Source organism: Xyrauchen texanus, chromosome 27 (assembly GCF_025860055.1).
Source record: "Xyrauchen texanus isolate HMW12.3.18 chromosome 27, RBS_HiC_50CHRs, whole genome shotgun sequence".
NCBI classification, from domain to species: Eukaryota; Metazoa; Chordata; class Actinopteri; order Cypriniformes; family Catostomidae; genus Xyrauchen; species Xyrauchen texanus.
In genome coordinates, this window is record NC_068302.1 from 17373468 (window position 1) to 17391404 (window position 17937).

General features: G+C 36.5%; 1 protein-coding gene across 6 annotated transcripts in view; it reads left to right on the forward strand.

The window, feature by feature from the left end:
• Positions 1–12749, forward strand: part of gapvd1 (GTPase activating protein and VPS9 domains 1) — a 65678-nt gene extending 52929 nt beyond the window's left edge. For 2 of the 6 annotated variants that reach the window (XM_052094436.1, XM_052094438.1), the window contains exons 18-28: positions 1420–1452; positions 2071–2142; positions 2789–2929; positions 3856–3985; positions 4270–4382; positions 5170–5329; positions 6090–6277; positions 6449–6662; positions 7242–7314; positions 7399–7596; positions 9386–12749. In XM_052094436.1, coding sequence (XP_051950396.1) covers positions 1420–1452; positions 2071–2142; positions 2789–2929; positions 3856–3985; positions 4270–4382; positions 5170–5329; positions 6090–6277; positions 6449–6662; positions 7242–7314; positions 7399–7596; positions 9386–9526 — 1463 coding nt within the window. In that variant the 3' untranslated portion in view covers positions 9527–12749. The remainder of the gene's footprint in view (positions 1–1419; positions 1453–2070; positions 2143–2788; positions 2930–3855; positions 3986–4269; positions 4383–5169; positions 5330–6089; positions 6278–6448; positions 6663–7241; positions 7315–7398; positions 7597–9385) is intronic. The other 4 variants (XM_052094440.1, XM_052094441.1, XM_052094439.1 and 1 more) reach the window with 3 other exon arrangements.
• Positions 12750–17937: the final 5188 nt, after the last annotated feature.

The following is a 17937-nucleotide window of genomic DNA, read 5'->3' on the forward strand; positions in this document are numbered from 1 at the left end:
AGCCTGCTTTCATTCAGTTGGTCTGTCTAGTCTTTACTGGTGAGAGACATTCCAACTTAATAGGGTGATGCACCATATATATGTATATACGATAAATAGATGCACCAATACAGATATTTTGCAGATTTGTTTTCATTTTTAATTTGACAGGTAATCAGGCAAGTAAAATCAGGGATCAAAGCATTGTTATAGAAAAGAGTATTTTCTAGTAATGTTCTTGTATTGAATGTATAGAAATAACTAGAAATATGCCCTGAATGAATCTCTGGGATTAAATTAACTTAATCAGACCAAAGCTGATTATAGACATTTTTCACAGACTGTGATGAGTTTCTGCCTTATTTAGCAGCGTAAATCTAGCAAACTTTTTATATGATCCTTTTTTTATATATATATTTTGTGTAATTTTATAACATTATGCTTTGTGTTATATTACCCTGGAATTAGTTTTAAAAAATTAATTACCACAGCTGCGAGGGAGTTTTGATTACAGCTGCTGAGAGAGTGACAGTAAATTAATCCACTGCTCTCCATTTTGTTTTCTTCTGGAAAGTCATTCAAATGTAATAGTAGATTTTTTTCTTTTGCTCTTGGTTGGAGCAAATGGGTAAGTGAAAATAATATTTGCTGTAGTCTCCCATTTACATTTCCCATTCATCGCTGTCGAAGTTTACCCTGCAATCATTTACTTCTATTGCATTTCTGTAGGATAATCAGTATTTCAAAGTCTTTGTGACTATGAATCTTTAAGTGTGCATATTTATATGGAAGTTAGAATAGAACTACTTGAACAAATATATTATTTAATCCTGCATTTGACAATACTTGCTTAACACAAAAGGGGCTTCCACATGACTTGTGTCAGTGTTGCCGAAACCATTGAGCTCTATGCAGTGAAGCGGCAGTTTCAGTGTTGCCCCAGGAACCATGTTGCACTTCTGTCAAGCAACTCAGAAATGCATTCTGAGATGATATTCTTCTCACCACAATTGTACAGAGCGGTTATCTGATTTAACAACTTTGTTTCCCAAAAAATCCTTGGATGGAAATGTGATGTCTTTGTACTCTAAAAGGAACAAGAAATATTTTAAAACTGTCAAACTTATTGATATTTAATGTTTCTGAGCATCCAGAGACCTCAGTTCTTTAATTTAAATTCACAAAGGAGGACAAATCGGCGTTTACGCTGGCGTTGAGCAGTGCAATAATGCCCTGGAGTCATGTGGAAGCTGCTTAAAGAAGTCTGTCTACTAATTAACTGATATTACTTCTTTCACACCCACATTCCCAACTATCCCATTAAGGATATTTCTGACTGTTATGCTCATTAGCTGTTAGCATTTAGGATAGCATGGGTGGAGAGATTGTGTTTGTGAAGCCCCCCAACCCTGTTTGTTGCTGTCTGTGTTCCTTACACAGTGCTCTATTGGACTGCAGAGGGTAAACTCCCAGGTAACCAGCTCATCAAGCTCTCTCCCACTCAGTCTAGCACTGTAAACTAGCCGCTAGAGTCCTGTTGACTCCTCACTCCACTGCGTGACGGCTAGAACCCAGTCGAGCTTCAGCACTTCATCCATGCAGCCATTTTGGTTTTCCATGGTTTATTTTTTTAGTAGTCCAAAAAAACACCTGAGCTCTTGATAAATGGGAGCATTTTATTGAAATGCTTCCAAAGCCAATCGGTTGACCCACATAAGAGGGAAATTGCCCAGATATGCATTTATTTGAAAAGATGCATATTTTGCTGTTATAGACTTGCTGTCATACAAAGCCAAAATCTCATCTTCCCATTGTACACTTAGCCTAATTCACGCGTACAGGCTGTGCAAACACATGACATTCTACAACACACATTTGTGCGCTTGCTCTGTAGTTTCATGCTTGTGATTGCACCCCATTACTGAAAATGTAACAGTGGCTTATATTATGAGTGGAGCAAAAGCATTCACAGCATGTAGGTTCATTTGCTGTGGTGAACAGGATAGAGTCGATTTCGTTCAACTTTTTGCAGGAACATGGATGCAGCGGTATGATGGTTGGTGAGATAACTGTCTGTGTTCTTCTCTGCAGTGCCAATTGGAGGTCTTAGAAAGCGGGACAAGCCAGAAAAAGACGAGCAAGGTGGGGAAAGAGTCCCACAAGGTCAGCTGTCATTTATCTTTATCATACACGCATACATCAACTGCAACTGCTTAGCTAACATCACAGTGGGGTGGATTATGTCCTCTAGGGGTTAGGATGCAACAAAGCTCAACCATCAGACCAAATGGCCAAAAAGACAAGATCTTAGTCAATATTGATTTATTGGAAGTAATGGTTGTAAAATTGGGAAATAAGCAGTGGGTATTTTGGCTTCCGGGTGACCCCTGGCCCAAAGCAATAAACTCGAAGGAAATAAAATATAATTAAATTAACCTAACCTACATTAATAAAACAGAACAGATAATATAAATAAACGGGTCAGAACACCCTTACGAATCATTCTGCTTAGAGCACAGAATCCGACACTATTACTGGTGAGCACCAATGTAACAAAATCTCTAAGCTCTCAAACGCTAAGGTTTGGTCTGGCAGCTAGTGGTGAGCCAATCGCCTTCGTACAGGTGAGGCATCCAAATTGAGTATCGGCAAAGTCTGGAACAGAACACTCAAAATGCAAATGAGATACACAGACAGAGGAAAAAAAAGAGCACAAGAGCAAAAATGCACAAAATAACACAACATAACAGCTGGTTGTCACTTTGATCTGTGTTGACAGTGTGTGTGTGTGTGTGTTTGTTTGTATCAGGTTTATCAGATGAGCCATCAATGCTCAGGCAAAGCTCCAAGACCCAGTCAGCAGAGGCAATAATGGACAAGTACATCAGGTACATGGAGAAACGGCCCACCCCCAGTGATGGAGCAGCTGTAGGACCCTATGTTGGACAAGGTTTGTCATACACTAATATTCAAACTTACAACCACAAAGGTAAAAGCAGTACACACAATCTTCTGTTTAAACTTTAACAAAAATCAATAATTAATTTAGTTAAATGTTGTTTTGTCATTAACTGTTTTTCTTAAATGTGTTTATTAGAGATGTCATAATTAACGTGTTAATGCATGCGATTAATTAAAGTGTACTTTTTTATTAAGCGTGATTAATGCATTTACTGTTAATAAAGCATAAACCAGCAAAAAAAACTGGTGTGATTAGGACAGAACCTTTCCGAGTCAATACACTGTTGGACACACCACAACAGCGATAAGAAAGCAGCTCTTAATGCTATTTGATGTACAAAACAAGCCTAGATGGAACTTGTGAGAGAAAGCATGTACTTTGCAGCCTCTTAAGTCGTAATTTAATTACCACAGAAGCAGATCAACTCTTAAATATTATAAAAACGCAGAATGAGACGTTGTCTGCAGTACTCTTTGTGGAGTTCAAAGCGACTCTTGGCTGATTAATATTGTGGAGGATGAGAGTTTAACAGATTTAATGCCCATTGCAATGAATATGCAACCTTTGGGGGGATTAGTTATTTAGACCTAGACTTTGGGAAATGTTTAATGTTACTTGAATTGGTGCTATTATAGAGCATTTCTATCTTTATAGTATGAAACGCTATGTTTGGAAAATGACAAATAAGCATTATATTGGTATATATTGTTTTGCTTTTTTCCTAAAAAGAACTGCATTTTGACAAGAAAATTATTATATGTAGAGTTAAATTTCAGCACTTTCAAAATCGTGATTAATTGGATTAAAAAATTAATCGACTGAGAGCACTAGTATTTTTTGCTTAATTTTCCCTTTTTTAATAATTTACACTAAAACTAAAGTTCTAAAGTATGCTTTGCTATGTGTTGTTAAAGAGTCATGTAGGGAAGGAGACAGCGAGCATGACTCTCCAAAAGACGAAGCTCTGCAAAACATCTCTGCAGATGACATGCCAGACTCTGCCAGTCAGACTGCCCCACCTCAGTATAAGACATTCTCCTTCAGGTCTTACGCTTACACTTCTGTTTTTCACTAATTTCAGCTTTTTGTGAATCCCCATGGAGCAAATTTAGCTTAGGTGCCTTGGATGTAATGGGCCAATGCTCATGGTTTGCTCCTTGGTGGGTTTCGAACCAGCAACTTTTACTGGTTCTGAGTTACTCACCTCAACATACAACAACCAAAACAGAACATCGCGTGAACTATATAACTTATACATGCGTGATTATGTATATTTATATCTATATAATGTATATATAATATGTATATTGTCTTTTTCATCTCTGCAGTGATATTAAGAAGAAATTACGGATGGCGCTGTGCTCAGCAGATTCAGTCATATTTCCCATCATTCCTCCCGCAACAACACGCAATGGCCTCCCAGACCACGCAGACCCAGAAGGTTCCTATTGTCTATACCTGCCACCTCAATACTAGAAAATTGCGATACGTATGGTTTTGAAGTTACAGTTTTTTGGTTAGAATTTAAGTTCTAAAGTATGCTTTAGATGTATATAAAAATGTATGAAGGAATGTGTATACTGTATCTTAGGTCCTGTAACTCTCGACCATTTCTTTTAAAGCTGATTTGAGTAATATTTCAATTTTAAAATGCTTTATCCGCAGGAACAACTAAATAAAACTAAATAAATGTTTGTTGATTTATGCAAAAAGTGTAAACACTGGCTCTGTAGTGCATTAAAAAAAATTGTTTTTTGGTTCGTTCCGACCAGCCTAACATTGACTCATCTACCATGGCTGATGTAATTCGGTTTGATGACACTAGTTATGATAAATTACACACTACAGATTTTAGATTTTCACAATTTTTAAACATCTGTTTGCTTTCAATAGTTTATTTTAAATGGTGCTACATTGTGGAAAATTAATTTTTAAAAGCACATATATTCTATGTAGTTTTTCAGTTAATATGGTTATAAAAGCTGAATACATAATAATAATAATAATAATAATAATAATAATAATTGTAAAAAGATTATTATTATTTCATGTCAACTACCATATACTAAAGTCAACGGGATCCTTCCCATTTAAAATTAATCTTATTCCGAACTGATTTTTTGTTTTGTGGCTGTATACACATGGGATAAAAGTAGCTGTTATGCAGGTTCTGAGGTTTCAAAACGCTGTGCATTTATGTCTGGCCCCTGTCTCCTCGCTCTCCTCAGACAATGAGATCAGGTGCTTTCTGAAGGTGCAGCTGGCGGAGGCTATTAACCTGCAGGATAAGAACCAGATGGCTCAGATCCAGGAGACGACGCGCTGCGTCAGCCACCTCGACCCCCGCACCTGCAGAAAACTGCTCACTGCCATGGCAGAGGACTACAGGTACACCCATTACACTCGATTTCTCTTTCTTTCTCTCTTTCTCCTAAAGTCTCACTTACTCGTTCTGTTTCATTGTCTCTCACTTTTACACTCTTCTCTCACTCACAACCATTAATCACAATTTAAGGGACAAGTTTACCCAAAAATGAAAATGTTATCATCCTTAACTCACCCCCATATCATTGCAACCCATTATTATTTTCTCGTGTAAAGCAGACTTTTTTTTTCTTCCATCTTCGGCAGAATGTCAGAGCTTCTGTTTTTCATGTTTTTTTTTTTTTTTACTGCCAAGCTCCAAGACGGCAGCATAAAAGTATAATAGTCCATATGACTCATACGCTATATTCAAAGTCTTCTGAAGCCATGTAAAAACTTTGTGAAACAATCCGAAATTAAAACCGTTGGTCACTGATAATCTTTCCCACTGCCAGAGCTGTTTTCCGCCGTTAAGGCCAAACAATATTGGTTCTCACATATCAAGTGACTGATTATGTCATGTTAAAAAACTTTTACCAAATTTTTTGTCATTTTTTGAGCTTGGCATCACTATCCTTTTTCGTTATGCAAAAGACCAGCTGAGACGTTCCGCTAAACATCTACTTTTGTCTTTCACGGAAGAAAAAAACAATACTAGTTTGGAATGGCATCTGTATGTAATGTAGAAAAAAAATTGGGGTGAACTATTGCTTTAATAAAAGCTTGTGCTGACATATTTTTGGGCATGATCCCATAATGAGATTTGTGATGGGTCATGTGGTAGGAAGCGGGCTCCATACATCGCTTATCTGACACGGTGCCGGCAAGGCCTGCAAACATCTCAGGCTCATCTGGAGAGACTCCTGCAGAGAGTGCTGAGAGACAAAGAAGTGGCCAACCGTTATTTCACAACCGTCTGTGTCCGACTGCTCCTAGAACACATGGAGTCCAAGATGCTTGACTTCATCAAAGGTCTTTGTGTGCTCCATAAATCTCCATGAATATCAGAAATGCTTGTAGATTCATTGTTAACTGTTAATTGCATAATCCTAAAAAATATAGTATATTATTTCAAATTTTTCTCTGATTAGAGGTAGATATATTTCTCATTAGAGCCTGATTTCTCTTTTTGGATACCCGCAGCATTTCAGGGTTGCACAGCAGCTGACGATAAGACTGCAGCGGTGGAGGATTTCCTGCGTGACTTGTATGGCGCTATGGCCCACGATGCCATTTGGCAGTTCGCCAGTGAGGAGCAGCTCCAGGACGCCCAGATGGCCATCGAACGCAGCGTCATGAACCGCATCTTCAAACTGGCATTCTACCCTAATCAGGATGGGGACATCCTCAGAGATGAGTGAGGGAACACTTATATCTTGACTGCCTTTGTTCATCCGTCTCTTTTTGTTCTATTTCTTTTTGATCCTTACACTGTATCATAACCAGGTTAAGATAACCAGGTGACGTGATAAAGTATGAAAAAATCTATTGCATCTCTCCATGTAAATCTGAATTAATTAAATTGATAGCTCGGACTCTAAATTCTGATTGGATAAGCCAAATTTAAAGCCGTTGTATAATGCTGCGTTGTATAAGGATGCATTTCTCATCCAGTAAAAAAATTCTTTAGGTATGCAGGTGAATAGTATGAATAGATTCTGGACATACTTAATGTGTGAACATGGGCTATGTATGTATGTATGTATATATATAATATAATATAAAATTTACTTTGGTCTAATAAGGAAGAATGCATATTCAGACGCAGCTTCAGTTTCTATTTTCATTTCATCGTGCTATGTTTTTAAATTTCAAATACGGTGTGTTCTGATTGTCACTTAATATGCCATTTAGGATTTTAAGCTTGTGATTTCATGCCTAATTAGGATGAAGTTTCTTAAATGTCCCATATTATGTGATGTCTCCTTTCTTCAAGGCTCTTTCTGGAGCACATTCAACGTTTATCCAAAGTGGTGACGGCCAATCACAAGGCACTGCAGATCCCAGAAGTAACTTCTCACTACACCTCAGAATATGCTTAAAAATAAATAAGGCTGAAAAAAGCAATCTGATTTGTTTTTGTGGATGTGCAGGTGTATCTGAAAGAAGCACCGTGGCCCTCAGCACAAGCCGAGATCAGGACAATTAACGCTTACAAGACCCCTCGAGATAAAGTGCAGTGTATCCTGCGTATGTGCTCCACTATTATGAACCTGCTCAGCCTGGCCAATGAGGACTCAGTACCTGGGGCTGACGACTTTGTCCCTGTGCTTGTGTTTGTTCTAATTAAAGTAAGTCAAGAACCTTAAAATGATCATGGTGCAAATTGTACTAAGTCTGTAGTGCATTCTATAATAGCATTTTAATAGTTCCTGGTTCAAAGTTCCAAAATCATTAGGCGTTTTTCCACTATCAGGCCAAATGAGGGTGTGCTAGGGTATGCCAGGGCCAGTTGCATTCTGTCACTTACTGGGCTTCTTTGGGGCCAATGGCCAAATCGCCGATTACCCTTAGTCAAATGAAGGCCAATTGGGGATTAAGGCGGTGTCAGTGTCAAAGGTGGAATTTTGCTGAGTCAGGTCTTGCTTTCCACCAAGCAAAGGCCAAAATAAGCAAAAAAAACGACAGCTTGCAGGTTTCTACTTGTGTTGCCAAAAGTACCGGTACTTTGGCACCAAGTCGGTACTAAAATAAAAAAAATCTAAGATGCAGTACCGGTAATACCGAGCACCGACTCAATCCGGTACCAGCGCGCAGTATGACTGACACACAACAGCTTTAAAATGCTTTTTAAGGCTTATTTTGAACGCATGCTCTGTTACTCCTTTTACATTGAAATGGACAATTAATCTAATTAAAATCGTGACATGTCCTAGTGTGATTTTATGAAACTACTGATGGCTGCAATCTTACTGCGAAAGAGCTGCGTACTTTAAATCCGACCGCTCATCCACTAGAAACTCCACAGATATTGAGAATAATTTACGTTAAATGAGATGACAGAGCAGAGCACTTGTCCATTGTGAACCACTTGTAAAATATATATTTATATAATTAAAATCACAGCATTTGCGCTTTCAGCTCAGCTTTATTTATATCACATTGAAAACAAGTTGACCAATGTGCCTCACTGTAATAAAATTAAAAACAATATTTCAAAATGACCACATACACAAACACCAGTAGTCCAAAATACAAGCACTTCAAAACAGTGCCCTACATTTAATTTTTCAGTTTTAAAGACCAGTGTAAAGAGATGAGATTTCAGACGTGTCTTAAAAGTCTTCAATGATCTCACTGCGCCATAACGCGAACTGTTTATCCGGAAAGTCAAGCAAAAAAACTTGTAATAAAAGCATGATTCAAAATATCTAGATGCCTGAAATTGAAGAAATTGACAACTGTTAAAAATTGTTACAACTGTATTGTAAATAGAATATTCACTGTAATAATAATAATCAAAATATCACAAGCAAGACAGCTGCTGAATAAAGTTTGGCAAGAAAATGCAATGACATGTTGAAAAGTAAGATTTTTTACTTGTTAAAAGTTTTAAGAATTTATAGATTAGACACCATTTTGATGATGAAATTAAATTGAACTTCATTTTTTTTTTTTTAAATAACTAAACTGGTGTGTTCAACAGCACATTATCATATTAGCATATTTTTGCTGTGGTATTGAAATTGGTATCGAGAACTGTCAAATTTCACTGGTATAGGTACAGACTACTGAACTTTTGGTGGCGTAACAACACATAATGCCTTTATTAAGCAGCTTTTTAAGATGTAATGAAAAACTACTAATCCATTACAAAAAAACAAAACTATCCATCTAGCATGTTTAGAAAAACAACTGAAAAACAAAATGTTGTGTGTTTGTGTATCTGTGCATGACTCTTTCACTTCTATTTCACTTCACTTTTCCATACCTGTTTGTTTTTCATGTTTTTGTGTGCACACACACCAGATTTTCTCAACTAGTAAGTGCACTTGGATGTGTAAGCATTTACATAGTGGGTGGTCAGATGTTATCTCGTACGTTAATTCCTCCTTTCTCACTCTCTCCCCCTCCCTCCAGGCGAACCCACCCTGCCTTCTGTCCACCATTCAGTACATCAATAATTTTTACGCCAGCAGGCTGAGTGGGGAGGAGTGCTATTGGTGGATGCAGTTCACTGCCGCCGTGGAATTCATTAAAACCATCGATGATCGCAAGTGAAGCAGAACAGCCACCTGTATGGGCAGACTGTAGGAAGGAGAGAGGACACAGAGTGGACGACTACACTTCCCTTCACCAAGAGCACATAGCGAGATGTTGGCTCTGTCTGTATAGCTGTATTTAGAGGCAGAAACACTTTAAAAATGATCAAATACCAGGTATGATCATGGCAGGTTTTACTGTGGGGTATTAAATGAATAAAAAATTTATAATACAGCCAAGTGAAAATGGCTGATGTTTACTTTGCCTCTACTGATCTCGCTTATAACCCACATCTCTTTTTCTGTAGTACTGGGGGAAGTGCTGGGGCTTAGAATTAAATTTTATATAAAAGATTTAGGAAGTCATTAGCTCTATTATAAGATACTTATCAAATAAAAAAAAGGGACCATGAACTACTTGCAAAGATTATGTTCGTGTCTGGGCGCTCCAGAGGGGAATCAATGATTCTAGCTTCCTTGTGTAAACCGTGCAATCTTAATCCCATTCATAGCTAACTGTCATAGATGAGTCATATCAAAGAACGCATCACTAAAGATGCTGCCAATGTATCAATGTTAAAGTTTATCGAATTAATCATGCCATTATTTTAATAGGGCAGCTTGTTCTATGAATGTAAACAGGTGTAGTCATTTATTGTAAATTCTTTCCTACATTTCCCAGACAATTTGAAAATAAGGACCCACATATTTATATAAAATACATTTTTTATTTATTACTTAACTCCTGTATTTGATCTTTTTTTATATATATATTTACAGACTTGTTCGATGAATTTGTTGGACAGATGGCAGTTCAATGCACAATTTGTTTAAGAAGTTGTAGTAATACAGTACATTATAAAACTCACAGAGAGCTGCTAAAACAGGGTGTCTTCACATTAGCAGATTTCTGTTTGGAGTTGTAAATTTGTGCCTTGCAGATGTTTGCAGTATAACACTGGTTCTTTTAGTTTTGGTAGATTTTCTGCCATGTCTTGGATTTCCTGTTTTTCCTGAGATGAGGTCTGACCTGTCAAAGGCAAACCATGCAAAACAACAGTACTGTAGCATATTAACCTGCAAGTAAACATTAAAAGAATGCACTAGAAACACGACCAACTAATGGACATTTAGAACATGGATTGCTTTTGTTGTAAATGTGGGAAATTATTATTAAAAAAGGATCTTGACTGCTAGGTCTTCCAAAATAGTCTGTTGTATGTGATCATACCTTTTCATATAAGATGTAGTATGAAGAAGGCTCTATGGGTTTCAATGTGTCTCCTTCGATATCGTGGTCTTGATCATTACCACTGTTAACCCTAAGAAAATAATTGTTTTTGGTTTGCTCGTTGCTTGTGTTAAGTTCCATGTATTGTTTCAGAATCCTTTTCTAGTTTGATTCAAAGCCATGTTAGTATTTTTTTAATGCTGATCCCAAGTAAAAATACTAGCTAGGAGGGATATTCCACTGCCTATAACAGTAAGACTCCCAAATTTACAGTAGTGCCTCTTATTTATTAGTCTAGGGTATGTTTTGAGTTTAGATATCTAAGAACATTGAAACACTGTGGCATCCTCATAGCCAGTACTTGAGGACTGATAGGTAATTGTTTAAGTAGGATAGTATGATCTGATATAGTTTAGAATAATGCGTCTGTGATGTGATGTTCAATGTGCTGCAGGCTACCTCGCATCAGTTCCATACGAGCTCAGTTCCATTCGAGCTCATTCAGTCTCTCATACATGATTTGTGTTCATAACTGTCTTTGCAATTGATATCAAATTAATGTTAAGCGGGAAATGCATTCATCAAACCAGAGTATAGAATATTATGCTTTACTTGCCTATCAATATCTTTTATTATCTTCCCATTAACCTCAGCACATAGAACTGTACCCTTGATATTTTGATACTGTGTTGTCCAAGATTTTCCCCCTTAAATCTCTCTCTCTCTCTTTTTTTTTTTTTTTTTTTTTAATGATCACATGTGCTCATAATGACGGCAATGTTCTGCAGTAGGGTTGGATGTTGATATCGGTCGTAAAAATAGTAGATGCACTTAGAACAATTAGTTCTACCTCCTACCATGCTATTACAAAAGGGATGACTAAACTGTTGTAATGCCTTCTTTTCTGCTAGCTTTTGTGACCATTAGAACTCTTTACAGATTGTATTCCTGTCCATCTGATTTGAATGGTGCATGAACTCAGTATGCTGATTGCCAGTTGCTAAGCCATGTAAAATCTCTGCTCTTGCACAAAATGTACAAAATGCATCAGCTGTAAGAATCTGTTTATTTGCAGTGCACTTCGAAACATTTATTTTCTCTCTTATTCATTTTACTACTACATTTTTTTTTTTTTTATATGATCCAATATAAACACGTTTCACCCTGTCAATATGTTCTTTATATGGAATCGGCTCATATTGGTTTATAACTTTGATGTTACATATGGTTCAGCCTTAAGTGTTTTCCAACACTTTGGTGCTCGGTTTGGTTGCAATTAATGGATATTTTAACATTTATCAGCAATTTCGCATCTGCAAAGAGTCAAAGACTATATTTTCACATGTACTTTTACTGAGATTTTTTTTGTCTGTGTGTAAGTCTGCCCTAACAAAAAGAGGCAGCTTGAGGTTTGTGTAACCTGTGGCAAACAATTAGAAGATTTTATTTGCTCATTGTCTTTTTTTTCCCCCTTGTGTTTTGCTCAAGACTGAAGGGTTGATATTTTTTATACAGTTTTGTGCAATCTGAATAATTGGCCATATTCAAACCCACAAGGCTAACAGCCTAATGTTTGAGACCTACGATATGATGCTGTTTGGATAAAATTGACCACGATAGATTTAAAAACTCTGGTTTGCTTACTTCACCAAGACAAACTTGCATACCCAACCAATGAATCACATAACAGATGCGGTAGTATAAATTGGGTTTTGGGGGACTGAATTTAAGGCCCAGACAGGACTGGTGTAATGTTAATATCTGCACAGGTGTGCTGACACAGTCATTGTGTTATCTGTATACATTTTGAGCCTTACTATCCCGATCATATTATGTTGGACCTCTATTTTGAGTGAAGAGCATGCTAATGATACATAGAATTATGGATGGATGGTTTACATTTGTGAGCTTAGATTGTCAGGCTCCTGTTGCAAAGGTATTTTGTGTATTATGTGATCTAATATAAATCTGTAAATATTTCTTAAAAAAATTATTAAAAGAGATTTTTGCCGTGAACATGCAATGTCTGTTTTTAAGTCACATGGGTCTGTTGTAATCTAGAAAACGTTAAGTATGCCAAGTTGCATTATCTAATTCACCATTTTCTGAAAGTTTTTATTGTGTTGGCCTACACTTCACCAAAGGCTCATTGCAAAGCCAAGGTCAGACTGTGGAATTACTTCCTTTGCAATCGATAACCACAAACCAATCTCTTCATGTAATGCAACTGATGAAAATTTCAAGCAACAAGGAGCATACATAACTACTTTTTAAAAGCCAAGCCTTCTCAAAACATCTCGCCTTGACTGATCCCTATGCAGTGGGATGTCTGATTTGACCTCAACAGTGAGCACGTCATTTGGCTCAAATAATGACGAAACCAGGGCCACCACAAATGGCAAAGCCCTCTATGCTCGCCAAGCATTTAATTACCACTGACAACTGTATAGCGGATTTGTAATTGGAAATTTTCTCAGTGTAATAGACTCTCTCTGCTCAACCCTTACCACTCCAGTGCTCTAATTGTAATCTTTCCATCAGAGCAAAAGAACACAGTGGGGTGCCTTTGCTTCTCTTGATGATATCTCAGATTGTTCATTTAAATTCAAATTTGGCCAGAAAAAGGATAATTAGTTGCATTAATAACCCAAATTTACTTGCATGGTTGGGAGATGAAATGGCTTTTGTTTAGGTGAGATTGTACGGATATCGGCAGCCTGCTGTGTGAGATGGAGGAAACAGGCTAGTGATATGAATAAACTTTGATTACACAATACGAGGTCCTCACCCCTCATCTAAGCACATTTGGCAATCCTATTGCAATGTTATTGTCGTTTATCCATTTGTAAACAAAGGTTCTTGAGGGTTTGGTGATTTAATTGTGCATGCTGGATTTGGGAATGGGCTTTGTCTGATGCAACTGTGTTACATATTGATGTCAGATTGTTGCATGAAGATCTAAACAGCCTGAGGGCCAAGTCCAGATGGCTCTGAAATCACAGATCATCAGTCCAGTGAGGTTCACACATGACTACTTGCGCACACACACACACACATACATTATACTCATAAAGTCTCTATGTATCCATGCTATTCACTTCTGACTTTGAATGTAGGCTTGCTTTTAAAAAAAGAAATTCAGATGGTTTGACATTCGTAGATATAGAATAACAAGAGTGGTTTTCTTCAGTCCAACACAAAAGGTGATTTGTTGAAGACTATCCTGGCTACTCCTTTCTATTTAATGACAGTAAAGTAAGACTGGGGCTGTAAAGCTCCAAAATGACAATGGCCAAATTCCAATCAAAAGTGATCACCCCCATGCCCTACTCACTATGAAGGACAGAGCTCTTCATGTGGGCACTCTAAAGGTAGCATGGCATTACAGTTGGAATGTACCCTTCAATAAAAATCTTGTGAAAGGGCCTTGTGTGAAAATTGTTTACTTTTGTTTGCAATGTACTTTGAGTGGCATCCCCTTTCCGAGGTGCCTTTCAATGGCGCAAAAATGCAGTTTGGTAAACGGCCAATATGTAATAGTCATAAAAGTGGTTCACACGACTTTTGCTTTGCATTCAGTCTTCTGAAGGTCAGTGATAGCTTTGTGTAAGGAACAGACCAAAATGTATTTGTTCTCCGAATCTTGATGGTCATGAGCAGGTTTGGGTAAGTTACTTAAAAATAGTAACCCATTAAAGATTTGTAATTTATCTAAAATTGTAATCAAATTACTTTACTTTTTAAATAAAGTCATTAGTAATCACATTAATAATTACTTTTAAGTTTCTTTATAAAACACTTTTCCACTCAACAAAGTGATGTCAATCAAAATAATGCCAAAATTTCTATGTTCATTGTTACAAGTCATACACTCAGCTCCTCGCATTTCTACTTCACAATGACTTATTACAGGGCCATAATTAATAATTTATTAGAAATAATATAACCCCATAATGTAATTAAAAGTAATTAAATTAATTTAAAGTAACTGCAATCTGTTTAAATTACACAAATTTAAAATAGAATGCATTACACTACTTTTTTAAAGTAATTAGATTACAGTGACTAATTACTTCGTAATTTGATTACTCCCAACACTGGTCAGTAGAGAATAACAATGTTTAATTCCTAAGGAACTTGCTTGACTAAAGGTAACAACATTTTACAAAGATTAATTATTGTTTTAGTACCTCTGTAATCGAACTGGGAGATTCGTTCAATGATTTGGTCACAGCAGTTGAAGCTCACTGAAGCGGAAGATTATCAGTGGCTAACGTTTACAATTTTGGTCTGTTTTCAACACAAAGCTAGCTGTTGACTTCAAAAGACGTTGAATAAAGTGCACCAGTCATTTTGGAGCAGCCCTAATTCTCCACTTTCATTAAAAGGAAAGAATGGCCTGGTTATTCTTCAGAAATTCACCTTTTGCTTTCTATGGTAAAAAGGAAGTCATTCAGGAGGATTGGAACGACGCGAGGGCGAGTAGCCTTAATTATGACGGAATTTTCATTTTTGGGTGAAGTGTTCCTTTGAGGCAGACATGCTAATGCAAAATGAGTCTATCAACAACATGTTTTTCAAAATGAAGTCAATTTTTTCTTGTTCAGCCTATTATTCCCACCTCATAGTATGAAAGTTTAATTAACACCTGTACCAATATAAAGCAGCTCACGATAACTGCGCGAAAGTCAAAAAGCAATTGGGGGTTCGACAGAATTATGTCATTAAATCTCCAGATCCGAACGTGCCTTCAGTGACCGCCAGATGGCAGCCGCACCATTTGCGAGCTGCGCATTCTCATCTCGCTGAAACAAAGAACACGTGCAGTTACTGTATCATAGACAGACACACCATTTTGTGAAACCTCCCTTTAAATGTATCATTTTACACACATTAATATTGATACATTTCTCAATAAATAGGTTCCAAGTTGTAGTTGTATTATGTTAACATACTTTATGCATAATCCTGATTAGATGTACAACAGCTAAACAATGATCTTATACTGAAATGAAGTTACCATATCCAAAAGAAAATGATTAATATTATATTATTATATTTTTAGTTTTTATTTTATGAATTACAATTTAAAATATAATTCTCAAAAATGTTTTTATATGTATATATTAATAGATATTATATTCTAAAATATAAACTATTAGAAAATATATTTTTATACTGTACATATAAAGTCTCTCTCTCTCTCTCTCTATATATATATACTATAAAATATTTTTAGAAATACTGCTGCTCAAATATATTTAACAAAAATGTTTACTTATGCAAAACCAGAAATATTTAACAGTTGAGTTTACCATCAGTCTTTACCATAAACTAACTGCTAATTTAGAGGCACCATCGATAACTGACTTAATGATATCACTGCATCCTCATAATCTCAGCTGTTCATAATTCAGTCGATCAAATTATGCAACACAGTTCTACTGATGCCACTGGTATTTATTGGATGGATAAAGTGTGCCCACATGTACCACATTGTGGGAAAAAGTCACTGACGTCCTGCTGGTTTTGGAAGCATTTTGAGATTTTTGTTTGGCTGACCTTCTCATTGGCATGCTTTTTGCAGAAACTCAGTTGTATCACTGTCTGTCCACACTTAATAAAAGTTCCAACACAACTGCAGTGATATTGAAGCATTAGAAGATGAGGGTGAAAAAAACATCCCTACACATGCGAGAACAAACAAAACAAGGCAGCAGCATGTCAATTAAATTAAAGGGGGAAGCTAAATGAACAAAATGTCAAACGCACATATTAAAGCTAAATGAAATAGCCCTGAGGAGCTTGCGAGACATGCAGATTAGGAAGATCCACAGAGATGTAAATAATGAAACTCAGCTCAACTTGCACATGTTGGGTCACAGCATGGACATGGGAGATGTTCAGTATCCAAACCAAATATCCAGGATCTTCAGTTCCAAACATGTTATTCACCTATAAATAAGCATGAGTTGAGCTGACTGCTTAAATTGAGTTAGTGAAGAGCATGAACAAACACACCAGTAAAGTCCTTTACATTTAGAAGCTGTGGATGTATGCAGTTTATGCAGCTTTCTGCAGTAGATAAGCTTATTATACGTTATCATACTGGACATTAATAATATCCACACAAACTATGACATGTTTTAAGTATCTTGTAAAAATATTAGGGGTTTAGGTTCTAAGGCCTGTTTTATTATATCTGAGAACTGTTTTGTTTAATAGAAAAAAAATGTCCTTTATTTATTTAGCTGGGAATAACCTTTTAAAAACCCTATGAAATTGCTTGACGTGCTCACTTTTCTTTCCTGTGTTGATGTATATATTGAAACAGGTATTTTTGGTGGGGAATACTGAAGGGCATGTAATTGTTTTTTTTTGTTGTTGTTGTTGTTTTCATTGCTAAAAGGATTTATGTCAGAGCCATGAAACATGGTTTGCTACTTAGTTGTTTGCCAGTGGTATTCGCGAACAGGACATTCTCATTCTAGAGAACATTTTATTGAACAAATATCTGTATAGTACAAAATGATTAATCAATAGTTTTGGTCCGATTTCCCGGTAGAGAAAGTCTGTAAATTTTAAATATGTGGGTGGTTTTCTTTTTATTATATTATGGTCAGCTGACTTTGAAACGTTTTGTTTAGTTTTTAATGTTTTAGAATTTGTAATATTTAACTATGAAATCCATTACAAAATGATTACATGTTTACAATTATGACACTCTTATAAAATAATTTAATAAATATAAAACATTTTGAGTTTTATTGTGTGAAAATGACTTCTATTAGGACTCTCCCACAGTTGGGGTGTCATTTCCACCACAGCAAAAAAAATTGCTGTAACAGCTGATCTCCATGGATTTTCACTCACAACAGTCTCTAGAATTTACTCTGAATGGTGCCAAAAACATAGTGAGGTGCAGATTTGTGTACAGAAATGCCTTGTAGATGAGTGGTCAGCAGAGAATGGCCAGACTGGTTAAAATTGACAAAGTCTACAGTAACTCAGATAACCACTCTGTACAATGGTGGTGAGAAAATAGCATCCCAGTGCTCTTCTGAGATGCGGGTTGGTGTAAATATACAGCTCTGGAAAAAATAAAGAGACCACTGCAAAATTATCAGCTTCTCTGGATTTACTATTTATAGGTATGTGTATGAGTTAAACACAAACAAATTCTTCCTGGATAACCTCGT